Below are 21695 nucleotides of genomic sequence, written 5' to 3'. Positions count from 1 at the left end.
ACAAATTATGTTAGTGTCTGCATTTGAACAAGACAAATCCCAGTGATTACCTTGCATGTTTGCCGCTGTCTCTGAAGCCAAAGCACGCATATGGTGTTGGACCACTATGGAGCTAATTTTGAGAATGCCAGCAGTTTCAGGTCTACAGACATTCCTTTCCAAGGAGGTACTGTAGCTTCTACCCATTGCCACTGAGGATGTTGATGGTCCCTGAATACTGAGGGAGGAGAGTGTTGAATGATCCTAGTTGCTGAGGGAGGGGCTGGGTAGGAGGGAATGTAATTCTTCCCAATACTAAAAATTATTTACCAGAATAGAAGGTAGATTTGTTTGTGACATTTGATGTAACCTGAGCTTCAAAAGTGTTCAATAGGTTTCCAAATGCTTTTCTCTTAATGTATTATAAAGTTTTAATTCTACCTCTATGTATGGACAAAACTGACTGTAACCTTGCATGCTCCTTTTGACTTCCAGAGGGATCTTCACTGAAGGAATATCTTGTATCATTGCAGGATTACTTGGAACAGGAAATGGCTCTACATCCTCCAGCCCAAATATTGGGGTCCTTGGGATAACAAAAGTAAATTTCTACTTTCATCATTTTGTTGTTTTTTTTAAATATATCCAGAAATGCTCTTACACACAACTGAATGGATCTTTTCCCCATCATCAAATGACCCATGACATATTTTACTCCATCTATTAACCAGCACTAGTACATCACTGTGATTCCAATTGAATAATTTATGTACAAAGTCCGTTAAGCGTATTTATTGTGCTTTGTTACTGGCTTGTTTCGCTATTTGTGTAGACCACTTAATGTTCTATCTGTGATTCAGCAGGGTGAAAATGCGTTGTAATACCCATTCTAAGTTCGAGATGTTAGAAAAGTGTGCAATTTAAGTCTTTTTTTTAAACGTATTTTTCACTTCAACTGTCAATAAGCATTTTTTGGAGCATTTGATTCTGGTAGAGTTATTGACTTTGGTGGTATACAGCATCTGAATTGATTGCTATCAACAAGACTAATAGTGTTTGCGAAGTTTATGAGGAGAGAGTGTAAGAGAATTCAAATTTAACACCAGGTATAGCTTGTGACTTAAAAGCCTTTAATGTTCAATCAAGTCCTCACATTTACTGAATAGAATCTTGCAGCCCTAGTTGTTTTTTCAAGATGTCAAGGCCATTTTCAATTTACTGAACTTGATTATTGTAGTACAAGGTACCCAGTTTGCAGGAGTAAACCAATTAGTACCCTGCCTCAGAGTTCCTTCCGATTAATTAGGGGCGATGAGTAATATGGTATGGCTATTTTATCAGAGGAAGGTTTTTTTTTGCTTAGCAATATCAAGGTTTCCTTCAGAGCGGCTAACTAGATGTAGTTTTATTTTTTTAAAAAAGGCTTCAGTCATAGGACCAATTTGAGGAGATGTGTGACCTGACCTGGTGGCCTGTGACACTAGTGCTCACGTTGCCAGTGTGACTAGTCCTCTGCCAGTTGACTCTTTGTGGTGGCCCTGCCTGTTTTCACATGTACCTCAATGGCCGTTCCCTCTGCATGTGGAAGACATAGAGTTACAGAAAAGGCAGCTGGTGCTGTGGGAGCTACAGCAGGAGTATGCTGTGGTAGAAAACCTGACGCCTTAGGTCCTCAGCAGAGACAGACAGTGGAATTGAAGCTGCTCCTACAAAACTCTTAAGGCTGCCACCAGAATTACAATTGAGGTTAGGTGAAGTGCTGGTCAGATTAAATATTTTCCAAACAATTGTCAATCATTCACATGACTGAAATAGTACTTTCCTGAATAACCTTTCACTTGGACATGTCTGAATTTTCAATGCAAAAGATTAACACAGCTTCAGCTTCACAGAGGCTATTGTTTCTGCTGAACTCTTACCTTCTGAAATCAGGTGAGTAGGAGATGACTGCTCTTCTGTTGGGAAAGAAGGATTTCACTCCAAATATCCCTCTTAATGATCTTCTAGCTTTTAACTGTCTTCATGATTTCCTGACTAACCTATCCTGGAAAATACAGAAGGAAGTGCAAATACAACGGGTACCAGTCCAATGGCATTTTTTTTCCAAGTTCCTGACATGTCATCCCCACCTCCCCGTTTCCACAACACCCCTCCAACGTTTTCCACCCCCATCCCCGTTTCTCCCTATTCTTCCATCTTACAAAACCCAACCCAAATTTACCTCCAAGTTGTGAATTGTATGGGGGGGTGAAAAAAATTTCCAATTATCCTCTGAGTAGAGACAAAACCTTCACCAATTTTTTTTGTTTTCTCTGTTATTTTACAAATTGTGAAGAAAATCTTAATTTTCTCATGACCTCTCATTGGGTGTAACACCTAGACAATTCGTTATTGCCTGATAAGATCCATTCTTCAATTCTAATCCTTTCATCACTCATTCTCTTTGGACTTGCAAATTTGATACTTCTTGTGGCTTAAGGATTGTTGACCCTTGATACTGTTCTTGAAACAGTTTGATAAATAAAGTTTCTGTACTTTGGAGCACATTATCTCTTGGATGCCCTTCACTGGGGACAGTTCCTGCTAAACCACGTACTCAGGCCATTACCTTATCTGGAGGCATCTTAATCTCGGTAATTCCTTAAAAGGAACTCTTCTGTGCTGAATCAGATAATTGTCCCATTTTATCATCCAGGCAATCAATTAATCTCACTAACGTCCCACACGGAAGACAACTGCTCTGTTGCAATGGATATCTTTTTTGCAGTATCCTGGATTCCTGGAACAGGTGACCTCTTCAATTCTGCATCCTGAATCTAAGGATTTTGGTTGTTGTATGTTGGTGTTAACATGAATGGAGTTATAAAAAGTTTATCTTCAATCTGTATAAACAAATCCTTATTCTCAATCAGCTGGTATATCTATGTTGAAGGATCTAAACTCTTTACTTCAACTTTTAGATTCAGAGTTGTCTTACAGGTAAACCAAATGCATTAACATGCCCAGGAGGAACTGCCGATGCTGGAGAATCTGAGATAACAAGGTGTAGAGCTGGATGAACACAGCAGGCCAAGCAGCATCAGAGGAGCAGGAAAGCTAACGTTTTGGGTCTAGACCCTTCTTCAGAAATGGGGGAGGGGAAGGGGATTCTGAAATAAATAGGGAGAGAGGGGGAGGCGGATAGAAGATGGATAAAGGAGAAGATAGGTGGAGAGGAGACAGACAGGTCAAAGAGGTGGGGATGGAGCCAGTAAAGGTGAGTGTAGGTGGGGAGTTAAGGAGGGGATAGGTCAGTGCAAGGAGGACGGACAGGTCAAAGAGGCGGGATGAGGCTAGTAGGTAGGAGATGGGGGTTGGGCTTGAGGTGGGAGGTGTGGATAGGTGGGAGGACAGGTTAGGGAGGCGGGTACGAGCTGAGTTGCTTTTGGGATGCGGTCGGGGGAGGGGAGATTTTGAAGCTTGCGAAGTCCACATTATCCATAAACCTGACTGCCCTGGTTGACCCATTGTCTCCGCCTGCTCCTGCCCCACCGAACTCCTCTCCACTTATCTCGACTCCATTTTCTCCTCCTTGGTTCAGGAACTCCCCACCTACGTCCGTGACACCACCTACGCCCTCCACCTCCTCCAAAACTTCCGATTCCCTGGTCCCCAACACCTCATCTTTACCATGGACGCCCAGTCCCTATACACCTGCATTCCCCATACAGATGGCCTAAAGGCCCTCCGCTTCTTCCTGTCCAGCAGGCCCGACCAGTCCCCCTCCACTGACACCCTCATCCGCTCAGCCGAACTCATCCTCACCCTCAACAACTTCTCTTTCAATTCCTCCCACGTCCTGCAGACAAAGGGGGTGGCCATGGGTACCCGCATGGGCCCAAGCTGTGCCTGCCTCTTTGTAGGTTACGTGGAACAATCCCTCTTCCAAAGCTACACTGGCCCTATCCCCCACCTCTTCCTCCGTTACATTGATGACTGTATTGGCGCCGCCTCGTGCTCCCACGAGGAGCTCGAACAGTTCATCCAATTCACTAACACCTTCCACCCCAACCTTAAGTTCACCTGGACCATCTCGGATACCTCTGTCCCCTTCCTGGACCTCTCTATTTCCATCTCTGGCAACCACCTGGAAACCGATATCCATTTCAAGGCTACCAACTCCCACAGCTACCGAGAGTACACCTCCTCTCGCCCACCTTCCTGCAAAAAGGCCATCCCCGATTCCCAATTCCTTCGCCTCCGTTGCATCTGCTCCCAAGATGAGGCATTCCACTCTCAGACATCCCAAATGTCCTCGTTTTTCAAGGACCGCAACGTCTCCTCCACAGTGGTCGAAAACACCCTCGACCGTGTCTATCGCATTTCCCGCAACTCATCCCTCACATCCCCTCCCTGCAATAATAACCAAAACAGAATCCCCCTCGTCCTCACGTACCACCCCACCAACCTCCGGATCCAACGCATCATCCTCCGACACTTCCGCCATCTGCAATCCGACCCCAATACCAAAGACATTTTTCCCTCCCCACCCTTATCTGCTTTCTGGAGGGACCACTCTCTCCGTGACTCGCTTGTCTGCTCCACACTCCCCTCCAGCCCCACCACCCTCGGCACTATTCCCTGCAACCGCAGGAAGTGCTACACCTGCCCCTACACCTCCCCCCTCACCCCCATTCCAGGCCCTAAGAAGACCTTCCACATCAAACAGATGTTCACCTGCACATCTGCTAATGTGGTATACTGTATCCGCTGTTCCCGTTGTGGCCTCCTCTACATCAGGGAAACCAAGTGGAGGCTTTGGGACCGCTTTGTGGAACACCTACACTCGGTTCGCACCAAACAACTGCACCTCCCAGTCGTGAACCATTTCAACTCCCCCTCCCACTCCTTGGATGACATGCCCATTCTGGGCCTCCTGCAGTGCCACAACAATGCCACCCGAAGGTTGCAGGAACAGCATCTCATATTTTGCTTGGGAAACCTGCAGCCCAATGGAAATGTGGACTTCACAAGCTTCAAAAGCTCCCCTCCCCCAACCGCATCCCAAAACCAGTCCAGCTCATACCCGCTTCCCTAACCTGTCCTCCCACCTATGCACTCCTCCAACCTCAAGCCCCACCCCCATCTCCTACCGACGCGCCTCATCCCGCCTCCTTGACCTGTCCGTCCTCCTTGGACCGACCTATCCTCTCCCTAACTCCCCACCTACACTCACCTTTACTGGCTCCATCTCTACCTCTTTGACCTGTCTGTCTCCTCTCCACCTATCTTCTCCTCTATCCATCTTCTATCCGTCTCCCCCTCTCTCCCTATTTATTTCAGAATCCCCTTCCCCTCCCCCATTTCTGAAGAAGGGTATAGACCCGAAACGTCAGCTTTCCTGCTCCTATGATGCTGCTTGGCCTGCTGTGTTCATCCAGCTCTACACCTTGTTGCATTAACATGCCCAGTCTTGCTATCAGAAGATTGTGCTGATGTGGCTCTGTCATTGGTACCAATAATTCTTCCTTGGAAGGTGAAGAATTGAACTATTCCCCCGAGCATGTTTCATTGCCTGATATCAAATTTTGAATCTAATATTGAACTTTGTTCACGAGGCAATATTGGGGCTTATCTGATTTCAGTTAAAGATCAATTTGTAATTAGCAGGTTGTAACATGCATTCTACCTTTTCTTGCCGGCTTCTTCTTGCAAACTGTTGATTTGTTATCTGAATTTTCTTTAGTGATAGGACTGCTTTCTAGTCTTGCCAATCCTGTGTAATCTCGATTTCATAATGAATTGAGATGTTTAATCCTTGATCTCTGGCCATCACACTGCTGATTGATTCCTGTCTGTATGCCTGGTCATTGCCAGAATATCCTCTCTCGTATATCTTGCTGAATAGAAGCCAGATTAATTAGCTTTTTGTCATAAAATAGTAAATCATCATTGATTGTGAAATAGTGCGTGTTCAAAACATATGTTCTTGGCCAACTCACTGAGCTTTGGGTCTGGCCGTCCTTCAACACAATACCAATGAATAGTAGCACGTTTTCAGTTGGACTTCTGATCTTGTTGAATTTTCTTGAGCCTATTTTGACTTGCGTGCACTGATTCTTGACTATAAGAAACACATTGCTGATGTAACTATAGCTAATCGCAATAGATTTTCTTTTGGGTTCTGCCATGAGTCTAGGAAACCCAATGAAATGATCTGCTGGTTACTCCTTGACTGGTTCTTCAATAACTGTTTGCTCCTGTGCCAGTAGTTATCTGACTGCAAAAAAAAACGGAAGTTGCTTTCTACCCACCGACACCCACAGCTACCTGGACTATACATTCCCTCACCCTGCCTCCTGTAAAGACTCCATTCCATTCTCCAGTTCCTCTGTCTCCATCACATATGTTCTGATGAGGCCAAATTCAACAATGGAGCCTCCAAAATGTCCACCTTCTTCCTCAACCGAGGATCCCCCAGCACCATTGTCGACATGGCCCTCAACCGGATCTGATCCATCTCCCGCACTTCCACCCTCACCCCGCTCTCTTCCCTCCAGCAACAGTGATAGGGGCCTATTGTTAGCCACTAACAGTCCCCATTAACAGCTATTGTCCCTCCCAGCCAGCTCGTTATCTACTACTTTGTCTGTACAACTGTTCTTCACTCTCTTTGTACTCTATCTGCACCTATTGCTTCCCCCCACCACCCCCCAACCCCCACCCTATCTTCTGCAGATAAACTGACAAATCCTATCTACCATCAGTTTTGAGGAAGGGTCATCAGACCTGAAACGTTAACTCTGATTTCTCTTCACAGATGCTGCCAGACCTGCTGAGCTTTTCCGTCAATTTCTGTTTTTGTTTCTGATTTACAGCATCCTCAGTTCTTTTGGGTTTCATTCAGTTGTTATCTGACTGACTTGCCTTTGCACACACTTGACATAACTTAGTCTTTCCTGACGTCTTCTCTGTCCATTGTAACTAGTTGAATGCCTTCTGTTACATCAAGAAGGTTGAAGTTAAGAAACTTTGAATGCTGGAGAAACTCTGCAGGTCTAACAGCATCCGTGAAGAGAGTAGCAGAGTTAATGTTTTGAGTCCAGACATCTGGCATCCACAGTGCTTTTTTGCTCTCATTTGAAAGGTTAAGAAATTAGTGCATACTGAAGAGTGAGGTCTCTTATTCATGCCCTTTCTTTTGCAGTGTTAATTGCAGCATACCTGATTTAAGCTTGGGGGCTGTGCCACCTGGACATATGATTTCACTTCTACAGGCTGTAACTTCCGTATTTTCACCCATGGTAAAATAATTTGATAAGACAATGGCACCCTTCCTTGTATCAAATTAAAGTGAATGAGGTGCCCATTAACATAAGTAGGTTGGATCAAACTTTTTGGAGATAGTAGGAACTGCAGATGCTGAAGAATCTGAGATAACAAGGTGTAGAGCTGGATGAACACGGGAGACACGAAACGTCAGCCTTCCTGCTCCTCTGATGCTGCTTGGCCTGCTGTGTTCATCCAGCTCTACACCTGGATCAAACTGTTGTTGGTTAGACCATTCGGTCTAGTGCATGTGACTATCATTTTAACATCTTTGAGATTCATTTGATTATTTGCTGCTCTAACTGTGTTCTATCTCTACACCTCTTCTGGAAGTAATCTACACTTTTTACAGATTACATTTGTTAAATAGTTGGGCATTGCTTTTATCTGATGCAGTGTTTTTTGAACCACTGTAAAGTTAAAGTCTCTTAGAGTAGGTGTGTCTTTAGGGTTTTTATATTTTACATTGACTAATATTTTGTTGCTCTGTTGATGGTAAAATTGTCCTTTCTTTTTCATTTGTCCACTTTTCTGATGCCAGCAAAATTTGAATAGCCTTTTCAAAAATGAATCTTCTTTGGGCTGTAATCAGTCTGATTCATCTGTGCTAACCTGTTGGTTTTCCCTTTCACTGTGTCCCAGATGCTAAGTTTTACACTAAGCGCTGTTTACAGCTCTCACTTTCTGAAACCTTGACAGTAATTTTTTTTAAGTTGAAAAGTGCAGGGGCAAATGTAACTAATCACACACACCATTAAAGGCCCCATCACTGCAAGTTTTCACCTGTTTAATCATGTACTAGTTAAATGGTACACTACATTCAATCTTCACTGAGATTAGCTGCCTCTCTGTTGTGGGTTTAATCAGAATCCAGGCACCATGTGACAGTGAGGAATCATTGAATATTCTTCCCTTGGATGATTCTGTTTAATAAATTCCAAAATGTATTTTTAGAAACCTGTAAATTCCATGATCCTCCTCTTGAAATCTTATATGGTACATTTCATCACTGAAATGAGTTGGGTGAAGCATTACGAGTAAAATAAATCCATTCGAACTGTTTGTTAACTAAATTTCTCCATGTTAATAATGCCATCATTCAGCTTTTATTTAAAGTTAACTGGAGATTTCATTTATTTCTAAATGTTTAATTTTTTTGAGTGACATTACTGGGTAAGAAGATTTCAGGAATTTTAATGAAAGGCTAATTTTAAGAGTGAAACAATCTGATTCAATTAATTACAGAATTAAGGCTTGGAATCTACTGATTATATTTTTATTAATGTTAGAAAGGAATATGGAGCCCAAATTCATTGAAGCTTTGCAAGCACAGCTATAGATTTTCTGGATGAGATGAGTCTTTTAATAAAAAATCACTTTTTTTTTTCAAAAGATATGGAACAGAAGGCAGCTTTTATGCAAAAAATCATTGCTAGAGATAATAAAAGACAGCCACAGATTTCTGATTGTATTCCCTAAGTAATTGTGTATGGATTAATCGTGTATGTAGAAATTGCTGTGAATTGTTAACAGTCAGCTTCCAAATAATTTGCTGAAGAATGATACATCTTTTATCTCATTTTATTTTATTAGCAACTGTGTAGGGAATGTTGGAAGTAAATGAGACAGAAACGAATATTTTCTAGTAAACAACAATTTCATACAGTTTACTTGATTAATTTTGAATTATTTTCTTTTCTTGATCAAAAACCAATTAGATGAGATTCTCAGTTGATATAATGAATATTATATGTTTATATCATAGTGTCGAGAATATGTTTAACAGAATCGAGGCAGTGTGTCAAATTATTTTGCAAAAGGATTTTGCCGCGAATGGAAGATTTGAGTATTAAAAATAGACTGGGGCATTTTTCACTGGAGCGTAGAAGGTTGAGGGGTGACCCTATAGAGGTTTATAAAATCATGAGGGGCATGGATAAGGTGAATGGCATGTGCCTTTTCCTTAGGGTGGGGACATCTTTTTAAAAGTGAGAGGAGAAAGATTAAAACAGTACATGAGGACTAACTTTTCTCCAGGGTGGTTCATGCATGGAATGAACCATCAGAGAAAGTGGTGAATGCAGGTACAGTTACAATGTTTAACAGACATTTGAATGAGTTCATGAATAGGAAAGGTCTGGAGGGCTATGGACCAAGCTCAGACAGGTAGGCCTAGTTTAGTTTGGGAACATGGTCAGCATGGATTACAACATTCCATGCTGTACAACTCTATGACTATGACTATAACAATCTGGTTGCTAGAAGAATTGACACTAAGTTTCAAAAAGCTAGCAGCTTATTTATATTGAATCACTTTAATGTAAAAGTTAAACCTGCTGCATTATAAAGTATCATAATATGATCTCATAATTTTGATTGAAATATGAATATATCGTAATTTTTTGTAGAAATACTGGATTAATGGTTGTGTTTCTGCAGCATAGAGCAAAATCATGTAATTTTATATGTGGAGTGAGCATTCCCAATGAACATTATATGATGGCTGAAAATGGCCCTTGAATGTGGTAGTTAACAAATATTATAGCAACTGTTTAATGATGCCTATTTGTAATGTCAAACACAAATCATGAAGAACCAAATAGTAAAAATTTCCGGATCATGTCAGATGAGAATCAGCAGGCATTATTAAGATCTAAAATTCTTCAAACTATCCTATTTTGTTCAATCAGATAATTAAGAAATTTATGACAACGATAGTCTTTAAGTTTTAGTTTTCAAGAAATAGTGTTTTGGACCTGACATGCCAACCAGTAGCACCACATGGATATGTGAATCGCATTCAGGATCCAGGACAATTCCTATCAGTGTGAAGGTTTAAATATAGTTCATCTGCCATGATTAGGCTGTAGTTGTACACTAATATTACATTGAATTAGATTTAAGGTTTAAACTTTCTGTTCCATATGGCCATAATTGGTTGTCTTGATCAAATTAATCATCAAGGCTATACTTGTGCATCTAAAGAAACTGAGCATCTCGAGGATGATGAGGAATATTAAATTTAATGAAAGTGTATGCTTTGAAAATTATTCATAATTTCCAGACTTGGTTCTTAAGCGCTGTAAAACTGGACATGCAGAAAGAGCACACAAAAAAAACTTCTTTGCAGTAACTGTGATACAGAAAAGTGTTACAATTTGCATACAGTGTGTCTCAAACACTAGCTGGTAACTTGGAAAGCTCCTGATATTACTGCACCAATGGGGCTTGAACCCATGACCTGATTTTAGCAGTCTTAGCTCAGCAGTAGCACATTCGGTTCTAACTATGCATCTGATAAGAGTCATGTGTTCTGTTAGTTGATGTAGTAATGTAAGTCGAGCCAACCCAGTCTGCTGCATTAATTATTGGATGGACTTAGTTCACTACTCCTACTTCTCTCTACTTTATCCAGATGTTCATATTCTTCAATCTATCTAATATGTTTTCTTTATTTCTTTAAAAGTAAATTTCTTTGCTTTGTTTTATTTACTTCAATTCATGTTTGAAAGATAGCTTCACCCTATCTGTCCAATTCCTTATACTTTGATCAGGATGTCAATTAAAATTGCACAAATAAATCGGTAACTTATCTGACTTTGAGTTTTCCACAAAAATACTTTGCTAAAGCTTATGGTTCATTTGAAAGTTGTCATCAATAAATAAATATTGGCGCATAGTCATGAATCCACAGCTGAAAACAGACAAAGACCTAAAATGAATATTTCACTTAACACTCTCCAACATTACATATGCCCTATTAGCGATACTCGTCAAGATAGTCCAAATAATTGGATTCGCTGGAACTTTTTCCGACAAGCTTGCTGAGGTAAATTTGAAATATTGGTCTGAATGTTCTCATTTTCAGATAATTTTTTTTTTCAGATGAGATTCATGGTGCCTCGTCTGCCATGTCCACGATGACTTTTCTCTTGCAATCTTCCACTCTTCTCATTGATTATGTAATAGGCCTCTACAGTTCCCATCTTTTGGAATCATCAGACAGGAATGGTGGAAATACTTGCTGCTGCTGGGACTTAAGGAATTCATGCTGGTGGTGCCAAATTTAGACCTCCACTCATAAGGCCACATGATATAGGAGCAGAATTAGGCTATTCAGGCCAATAAGTCTGCTCCACATTTGATCATGGCTGACCATTCTCCTGCTTTCTCCTCATAATCTTTGATCCTCTTATTAACCAGAACTTATCTATCTCTGACTTAAATATGCTGAATAACTTGGGGTCCACAGCTTTCTGTGGCAATGGGTTCCACAGATTCTTCACCCTCTGGGTGAAGAAATTCCTCCTCTTCTCAGTTCCAAAGGATTGTCCCTTCATTCTGAGTCTGTGCCTTCGGTCCTGGTCTCTGCGACTAGTGGAAACATTTTCCTCACGTCCACTCTATCCAGGCCTCTCAATAGTCTAAATTTTAAATGAGATCCCCCCTGTCATTCTTCTAAACTCCTAGTATATACCTGGAGTCCACAAACTAGGAACTGCCCTTCATGCTGATCCTGCACCATTCTTACTAAGGGAATGGCCAACCAAGGAAAAATTAACTCCTTAGTTTGTCAACAGGAACCTCGAGTTGTTGGTGAATGGGGTGGTGGATAGAAGGCAATGCTGTATCTTTGTGATAGGTAACGGAGACCATATTGCTAGACCCAGCCAGCTTGGACTATGATAGCAGACCAAGTCAGTGTAATGTCTGTGAGAAATGCAATGCACAGCAATGCGAGAAGATGTTTAAAGCTCTTCTGCACTTTGTAAGATTAAGTGCACCAACTTTTCTCTGCTACCTCACAATGACAGTGACCCCACTCACGCTGCCAATGCACAGACATCACACCAAGACTCGTGGACTACAAATATTGTATTCATCACATCCACTCGATGGCTTTCACATATATTAACCCTTCCTGCCCTCTGCACTTCCTAATCACTGAAGGGTCCACTTCCCCACCACACGTCCTGCATCACGACTGACTGCTCTTCCATTCACTTCTGTCATATTCACTCTCTCCTTTCCTTTTGTCTTGTTGCAGGAAAAATGTCTTAACTGGGTTGAGAAGGTGGGTTAGCATAGGCAGAAATGAGGTTTCTCATGCCATATAAAGACAAAATCTTGGAATTCATCAGAAAGGAGTGTAGCAGTCATGTGGAGATAGATAAAACTCAATGGGCAACCAATCCAGCAAGCTTCATTGTACTGTGCTGCACTGCTGTTCCATGCACCAACGTCTAACACATTGTTAAATGGCACAAGCTTTTATCCCTCTTGCATACCTAACTCTTTCTTCTCTTATGCAGGCACTAACAACATCCAGTGAGCCTCTGCCTTGAAGAGGCCTATTCTGAAGACCCTTCGCTCTATTTCTACATTTGATGAGGAAACAACTCAACCCTCTGAGGATGCACCAGCACCATTCCCACCTGTACCTTTCACCAGTTGAGACTTTCATTGCAGAGAGTTCTCTATCTAGATTAAATTCTGGAGCACAATCTGGTGAGCACATTGCTGACTCAGCACTCAAGGTGATTGAGGAAAAGGTGCCTCTGATCTCTGGCACTCTGATTGCCATGATCTCATCCATTTGTCAAAATGCGCAAACGGGCACAGAGTTGCATCATTCTTCTCCACCTCCATAGGGGATTTACACCTGCTGCTTCTCCTTGGGAAGCTATGCAATTGCCACTAGAGGTTGCTATTCTTGCCTGACTTGCTGTTGACATTGAGATTGCTTTCACCATTGTTGTCTTGACAATTGAAGCAAACATCATGACGATTACTGCCACTGCAATGTGCATGTCAGATGCATAAGTAGTTACTTTGTGGAGAATTTCAGAAAGATCAGCAGTTCACTAACAGTACTACAGAACCCTCACATCAATTATAAGTATGCCCTGACATTTGGCGGCTTCACAAGAACGTCAATGTCGTGCCTCGTTGAGAAGCTGTGAAGTATGTAACCTATCCAAATGTATGTTGCAAAACCAAGGTATTCATGTTACGTTAGGTAATAGCTTTCTGGATGATCATAGACAAGCTGCACCCCATAAACCCCATCTCCTTCAAAAAGGCACCTTTGAAAATTACAAACTATGCTATTGTATACTCAAACTTCAGTGTACAATTATGGCAGCTTCAAAGTATTATGGAATTTTTCAGAAATTCCTAGCCCAGGTGATGCTTAAGTTAGCATCTGTTTACATTTGCTGAGCTGACACAGGCAATTAGTGTGAATAATTGCTTGAGGCATAATTTGTAATGTGCATTCTTGAACGGTGAATGACTATACTGATAAAATACAATACCATGCAATGAGTGGCAATACAGAATCAGTGGAAGCATGATTTAATGCAACTGCCCTTGGCAAAGCCTCATGTTTAAACAACTTCACTCCACCCACAAAGAAAAAGAAACACTAACTTGCTCTTCATGCTGTGTCAGATACTTGGTCTCATTTTTGTGCGTTGACTTTAGATTGAAACATGGCAAGTTTTCACCTTTGTGACCTTGTGAGTGACTTAGCAGCTTGGATTGAAATGCAGGATAGTTTCCTCCTACACCCCAACTTTCACTTTGCCTCTTTGCATTGCTGCGCCCTTGTCCTTAATGACCTTACAGCCTGTCCAATCATCCGCCTCACTGCAGCCCCACACCCCCACATTTCGTTCAGTTCCTTTTTATACACGATTGGTATTGACCTTAATTTACACCCTTCCCAATTATTTTCCATAAATGTGTTGGATAAATTTAGCCATATTGGAGAGTGATTATCCTTGACATCAAGGCCACACTCGACCAGCATTGGCAGCAAGGATCCGTAGCAAAATTAGAATCAACGAGAACTGGGGTAAAACTTTGCTGGTCGGTTCATACCTGGCACAAAGGAAGGTGGTTATGGTGGTTGGAGATCAGTCATCTCAGTTCCAGGACATTTTTGCAGGAGTTCCTCAGAATGGTGTTCTTGATCCAACTATCTTCAGTTGCTTCATCAATAGCCTTCTACCCATCATAGAGTCAGAAGTGGAGATGTTTGCTAATGATTACATGGTGTTCAGCACCGTTCAAGACTCCTCAGATACTGAAGTAACCCATGTCTAAATCTTGCTGCATTTTGGACATTAGCTAGGCTTGGGCTGATAAGTGGCAAGTGAAATTTGGGCCAAGTGATGACGTTCTGCCACATGAGAGAATCTAACCATCTCCCCTTGATGTTCAGTTGCATTAACATCACCGCAATCAACATCCTGGATGTTACCATTGACCAGAAAATGAACTAGACTAACCGTATAAGTACAGTAACTGCAAAAGCATATCAGTGGTTTCGGAATTCTGTGGTGAATAATTCTCCTCTTGATTCCCCAAAGCCTGCTCACTATCTATAAGACACAAGTCAGGCCTGTGATGGAATACTCTTCACTTGCCTGGATGTTGGAAGTTCCAGTAACACTCAAGGAAGTTGACACCAACCAATGAAAAGCAACCCTCTTGATTGGCACCACACCCTGAATCATCCATTCCCTTCACCACCGATGCACAGCAGCAAAAGTGTGCTCCATCTACAAGATGCTCAGCAACACTGCACTGAACACCTAAGACACAATCTTCTAAACCCACAAACATTCAAGAAGGACAAGGCTGACAGAAACATGGGAACACCAGTACCTTCAAATCTCTAATCATCCTGTCTCAGAAAAATACTGTTTTTCCTTCACTGTTGCTGTGTCAAAATCCTGGAATGACTTTTATAACAGCATTGTAGAAGTGGACTGCAACAGTTCAAGAAGGTGGCTCAACAATGCCTTCTCAAGGGCAGCTAGTAATGAGCTGGTAGTTTTCCAATGCCAACTTGCATGGAGTTAGAGGATGACTGTATTCATGGAGCATGCAGGCACATTGTGTTGAACACAAAGTTGAATGAATGACCAGAGAAACCAGTGAGTGTTGCTGTGACTTCCATGTCAGAAATTGGCACTGTCTAGTTACTTGGTGGATAGGAGATTTAGAAGCTGTGTAGAAATGAAGTGAATTGGTCTATTAGTCCAATCTAAAAACATGGAATAAATGTTTAGCTTTATCAGCTTTATTCTTCTCCGTCCCCACCTTAACAAATTTCAGGCACAACGTGACGCCGAACTCTTCTTCCATCGTCTTCGCCTCCATGCTCGTTTCTTTGGACAAGAGTCCACTCCCTGTCCCACGGACCCCTTTGCCCAACTCCAACACTCTCCCTTCACCTGGACCCCTCCCTCTGGCCTTTTACCTGCACTCGATCTTTTCATTGAGAACTGTCAACGTGACATTAGTTGCCTCAATTTCTCTGCCCCCCTCACCAAATCCAACCTATGTCCCTCTGAACTGACTGCACTCCATGCACTCAGATCTAACCCGGACTTTGTCATCAAGCCTGCCGATAAGGGTGGTGCTGTTGTAGTCTGGCGTACTGACGTCTATCTTGCAGAGGCTGAGCGCCAGCTCTCAGATATCTCCTCCTACCTTCCCCTGGACCATGACCCCACCATGGCACATCAGGCCAATGTATTCACTATGGTTACGGATCTCATTTCATCCGGTGAGCTCCTCCCATCCGCTTCCAAGCTAATAGTCCCCCAACCCCGCACAGCTCATTTCTACCTCCTGCCAAAAATCCACAAACAGGACTGTCCAGGTAGACCCATTGTTTGAGCCTGCTCATGCCCACAGAACTCATCTCTTCCTACCCTGACTCAGTCTTCTCCCCCCGGTCCAATCCCTACTCACATACATCCATGATTCATCTGACGCCTTATGCTGGTTTCAAAATTTCCAGTTTACCGGTTCCAGCCACCCCCTCTTTACCATGGATGTGCAATCCCTTTACACATCCATTCCCCACCAGGAGGGTCTTAGGGCTCTCCGCTTCTTCCTGGAGCAAAGACCTGAACCATCCCCACCCACCACCACCCTCCTCCGCTTGGCTGAGCTTGTCCTCACCCTCAACAACTTCTCTTTCAAACTCCTCTCATTTTCTTTAGGTAAGAGGGGTTGCCATGGGTACCCGCATGGACCCTAGTTATGCCTGTCTCTTCGTGGGGTATGTGGAACATTCCTTGTTCCAGTCCTATTCTGGCCCCCATGCACAACTCTTTCTCCGATACATCAATGATATCATCAGTGCTGCTTCCCTCTCTCGTCTGGAATTGGAAAACTTAATTAATTTTGCCTCCAATTTCCACCCTGCCCCCACTTTCACCTGGTCTATCTCTGACTCCTCCTTTCCCTTCCTCGACATTTCTGTTTCCATTTCTGGGGATAGACTGGCCACTAATAACCATTACAAACCCACCGACTCCCACAGTTACCTGGACTATACATCCTTACACCTCACTTCCTGTGAAGACTCCATCCCATTCTCTCAGTTCCTCCGTCTCCATCGCATATGTTCAGATGAGGCCAACTTCAACAAGGGATCTTCCGAAATGTCCACCTTCTTCCTCAATTGAGGTTTCCCCGGCTCCGTTGTCGACAGGGCCCTCAACCAGGTCTGCCCTATCTCCCGCACTTCTGCCCTCACCCCTTCTCTTCCCTCCCACAACAGCGATAGGGTTCCCCTTATCCTTACCTACCATCCCACCAGCATCCACATCCAGAAGATCATCAGACGCCATTTCCGCGACCTCCAGCAAGATGCCACCACCCGACACACATTCCCCTCCCCTCCCTTGTCCGCCTTCCGCAGGGACCGTTCCCTCTGGGACACCCTGGTCCACACTTCCTTCACCCCCAGCACCTCCCCACAGCCCTACGGCACCTTCCCCTGTAACCGGTGAAGGTGCAACACCTGCCCATTAACCTCCTCCCTCCCCAGAATCCAAGAGCCCAAACATACCTTCCAGGTGAAGCAACACTTCACCTGCACTTCCAAGAATCTAGTCTACTGCATTCGCTGCTCACAATGTGGTCTCCTTTACATTGGGGAAACGAAGCATAGACTTGATGACCGCTTTGCAGAAATCTACATTCTACTCGCAAAAAAGACCCTGAACTACCTGTTGCCTTTCACTTCAATGCACCACCTTACTCCCTGGCCAACATCTCTGTCTCTATTGTGCTACATTGTTCCAGTGAAGCCCAACGCTCGCTGGAGGAACAACACCTCATTTTCCGCTTGTGGACCCTACAGCCCTCCGGACTCAATATTGAGTTCAATAATTTTAGGGCCTATACTCTCCCATGTCCCCGCTCCCGACCCCACACACCAGGCCTTGTTACCACATAGCCTGTCATTACACACCCCCTGTTGTTAGCCACTAACAGTCCCCATTAACAACTATTCACCCTCCCAGCCTGATCGTTAGCAACTCCTTTGCCTGTCCAACTGTCTTTCTCTCTCTTTGGGCTCTATCCTATCGTTTACTCCCTACCCCACCCACCTCCCTATTTTCTGCATATAAACTGACGTTTTCCCAGCCACCATCAGTTCTGAGGAAGGGACACCAGACCTGAAACATTAACTCTGTTCTCTCCTTCACAGATGCTGCCAGACCTGCTGAGCTTTTCCAGCAAATTTGTTTTTGTTCCTGATTTACAGCATCCGCAGTTCTTTTGGTTTTTATGGAATATGTGTTGGTCAATGTTCCCATTAGTGAGATTCTGAACTAGCTGTTTAAAGCCTTTTAGGGTCGAACGTTAGAATACTTTTTCTTTATGTTGAGATTTATTCTCCCACATTTCTCACTGTTGCCCACTTTGCTCAAGGGAGCAGGAAATTCTGCACATAACCTTTTTAACAGCCCAACAATGTATTTCTTTTCAGGATTACTTATATCAAGCTTTCATTAGCATTTTCATTGTAAAGCATAAACCAAATCTATATAAAACCTTCTCTCACGACTTGTTTATATATTTGAAAAAGGTTTCGGTGCTCAATTTCAGTCAATTTTGCTTTGACAAAACTATCTCTGTTCTTACCATTAGTTTATGAAGTTAACTTGTATCACATTGTTGTTTTTGGTCTTCTAACTAGTATTGTTCTGGTTATGTAGGTTGGTAGCAGGCGAGTGGTCCAGTATGGAGCAGTTATTATGTTGGTCTTGGGAACAGTAGGAAAGTTTACAGCGCTGTTTGCTTCGCTCCCAGATCCTATTCTCGGAGGCATGTTTTGCACTTTGTTTGGTAAGTTGAAATATACAACTTGTAGCTTCATTGAATTATAGTCAATTTTATATACATTATAATTTTAGGATTACATTTTTTTAATTGACGTATTCACTCCAAGGAGCTCTGCAAAGCCAGAGAGGCTCTGTGCATTTTATAACTAACTTTCTTTATGGTACTTTAATATCAGGTCATATTACATGGAGAAATATCATACACTTTACTGCAAATACAGCCAGTGAAATTGCAAATAAGAGATGAATAGTCACTTTGATGTGGTCTGTTCTTTTTTAATTGATGCCATGATCTGATGTAGATGTGTAATGGGGATGCGTAATGAAATGGTTACTAAGTCAAACAATCACATATGTATATTTTAATTCCAATGTAATTACATCTATCAAATAGCTGTATAGATTTTTGGGATAGAAAGAGAGAGTGGAATTGTTTGTTTGCTGTTGCTTCAGTGGACGAAACATTTTGCCAAGGTTTCTCTGATCCATTTGTTAGAATTATGACAGGCACTTAGAATCACCAGGATCATGCCCATTATCTGTTAAAGTAAACCTTTGGATTCATGGTAAATGAGGTTAAAGAATGACATTTTTCAGCTCTTATGTTTGTAATATATTTTGTCTGAATTGCAGTCCTGAGGGATTTTAAGTGAATAAATGCTGTGATATTTATCATTATATCAATTCCGTTACAAAACAAATTTCGTGGAAGCTGCTTTGTTAATGCAATAATAGTGCTATGTATTTTAAGGAATGGCCTATATGGAAATTGTTGGTATTTCTTTAAAATTTAACTGGTTGGTTTTTGTTTTCCAGGAATGATCACTGCAGTTGGACTTTCCAACCTTCAGTTTGTAGAAATGAATTCAGCACGCAATCTCTTTGTCTTGGGATTCTCCATGTTTTTTGGTTTAACATTACCGAATTACTTGGATGAAAACCCTACTATTATTAACACTGGTAAGCTAAATAATGCACATAAATAGGTTACAGTAAAATTGTCGGAGTAAAATTGTAGGAGAGAAGACTGAAAGTGTTGCACTAATAAATAAAGGCATAGCATTCCTTAGTAACAAATAGCACAAGTTGTACAGTCTGAGAAATCACCTACTTTTCAAAAGCCGCCACAAAGTCTTCTACCTCACCTGAGATAGCAAATAGATCTTTGACTTAATGCCATTAACCTGAACGCGGAATTTCTGATTATTAAGCACTCCCTTGGTACTACACTGATGATAAAAATATCTTATTGTTAGGGATATACCTGGGACCTAAGTGGTGACATTGGATCTCTAATGGCTAAAAGACATAGGATCAGAATTAGGCCATTTGGGCCATTGAGTCTACTTCACCATTTGATCATAGCTGATAAGTTTATCGTACTGATACTCCTGCTTTCTCCCTGTATTCATTGATCCTCTTATTAATCCAAAAACCTATCCATCTCTGTCTTAAATGATGTTTGAAGATGGCTTATTTTGAAATCATATCTTAAAAAAGTGATTGCAGAGAACCCTCTGCCTTTATGAGTAGTATCATTAGGTTATCTTTTTTATTTTGTTGGAATAAGATTCCATACCATCTGTTAGTGGAATGCTGTTTCTTTCTTTGTAAATATGTGACCTGAAGTGTATTGATTGCTATGAATGTCACAGTATTATTTAAAACTTGCAATATTGATACAGGCAATTTAGCACAATAAGTCAACCCTGATTTTTGTTTAGAATTTAAATGCTAAGCCTCTATTAAATCTAGGCTAGATCTTCTAGTTGTTTGTTGTAGTTGTTCTACTCTGCTATTTGTACTCCCACTGCTAACAACAATGTAACCCAGGTTAGCAAAATATCTCTTGGGGGATGCTGATGTCTTCTATCAGTGTAATATAGTTACCTAGTTATGCTCAACTGCAACTCTTACTACTAGATAAGATTTTACTTATTATTGTCAGACGTAACTAGGTACAGTGAAAAGTTTTGTTTTGTCTGCAGTACAGGCAGATCATACCATACAAAGTGCATAAGAGTAATAGAACAGAGAGGGGAATATAATGTTACAGTTGCAGAGAAGGTGTACAAAATTTGAGATCAACATTACATTTAAAATTTGAGAGGCCCATTCAGAAGTCTAGTAACAATGGGGAAGAAGCTGTTGTTGAATCTGTATTTTGTTTTAGCTTTTGTTATTCAAAAAGAGCCTCTTCTGTCAAGACTTTGTGTGTTCACCCTTTGCCTTCACTAGTCGAGGTAATTATTCATATTAGTGAAGGATTGGTGGTAGCATATAAGTTCCTGGCAGAACCATATGTCAGCTATAGCCATCTCTTGCAACAATACCATAAATTTGTGGTTATACAGATCAGGAAATTGTTGATAGACTGGGGGCCTCATTTTGTGAAAAGAGGAGGAATACCCTCATGTGAGAAATAACCTATTAGAGGTCATTAAACTAATCCCAGGTTTTGGTAGTGTGGATCCAGAGAAATTGTTTCCTCCCATAGAGAAGGACATAAACAAGAGGTTATAACATAGTCACCAAGAAATCAAATACAGAATTCAGAAGAAGCGTCTTTACCAACTGAATTGTAAGAGTATGAAATTGGCTACCACATGGAATGATTGAACTAAATAGCTTAGTGCATTTAAAGGAGAATGGAATAAGTGATTTAAAACTTCTCAAACTTTGAGAACTTTGAGAAAAGATGGGTCGAGACTTGAGTAGAGCACAAATCCATCTTGTCGGGCTGAATGGCCTGATTCTGTGTCATATATCCAATATACTGTTTCACATAAACAAAATCTCTTCAGTTGTATCTACTTTATATTCTTAAGCACAGCTTTTAACTTCAGAATTAAGATTTTATGGGGTAGTAAAATGGTCAATACATCCTGCCATATTTTCCTTTCATTGAAAATCTATCAGTTATGTAAGTAAGCAGCTGAAAGTTAAGTTTATCAGATTGTTGGTATGGATTGTAAAGGATACATTACATCCAGCTAATCTAGTTGCCTTTCTTAAGAACTGGCATAGTTGATGGGGGAGTAACCTGAAGGCATTCCCCCACTGAGAGATTACCAAAAATGAGCGTGTTCTTGAATTTAAAAAGTTGAGTGATCTAATGTAGTTACTAAAAACAATGTAGGGGATGTAATAAGTAAATTGGAATAAGAGACATAGTTTATTTAGTAGTGACATTGGAAAACACTTTTATTCAAAGTGCTACTGAAATCTAGGATCTCTTCCAACAAAAGT

General features: G+C 41.6%; 1 protein-coding gene across 1 annotated transcript in view; it reads left to right on the top strand.

Moving 5' to 3' along the window:
• LOC109930332 (solute carrier family 23 member 1) overlaps nucleotides 1-21695 on the top strand; it is a 107895-nt gene that overhangs the window by 76523 nt on the left and 9677 nt on the right. Inside the window, exons 11-13 of the mRNA XM_048603718.1 lie at nucleotides 475-580; nucleotides 18321-18450; nucleotides 19263-19406. Of these exons, the coding sequence (XP_048459675.1) occupies nucleotides 475-580; nucleotides 18321-18450; nucleotides 19263-19406 (380 nt within the window). The remainder of the gene's footprint in view (nucleotides 1-474; nucleotides 581-18320; nucleotides 18451-19262; nucleotides 19407-21695) is intronic.

The sequence above is a fragment of the Rhincodon typus genome, chromosome 12 (assembly GCF_021869965.1).
Source record: "Rhincodon typus isolate 14 chromosome 12, sRhiTyp1.1, whole genome shotgun sequence".
Classification (NCBI taxonomy): Eukaryota; Metazoa; Chordata; class Chondrichthyes; order Orectolobiformes; family Rhincodontidae; genus Rhincodon; species Rhincodon typus.
Note: the sequence above shows the minus strand (reverse complement) of the source record. Positions and strands in the feature narration are given on the sequence as shown.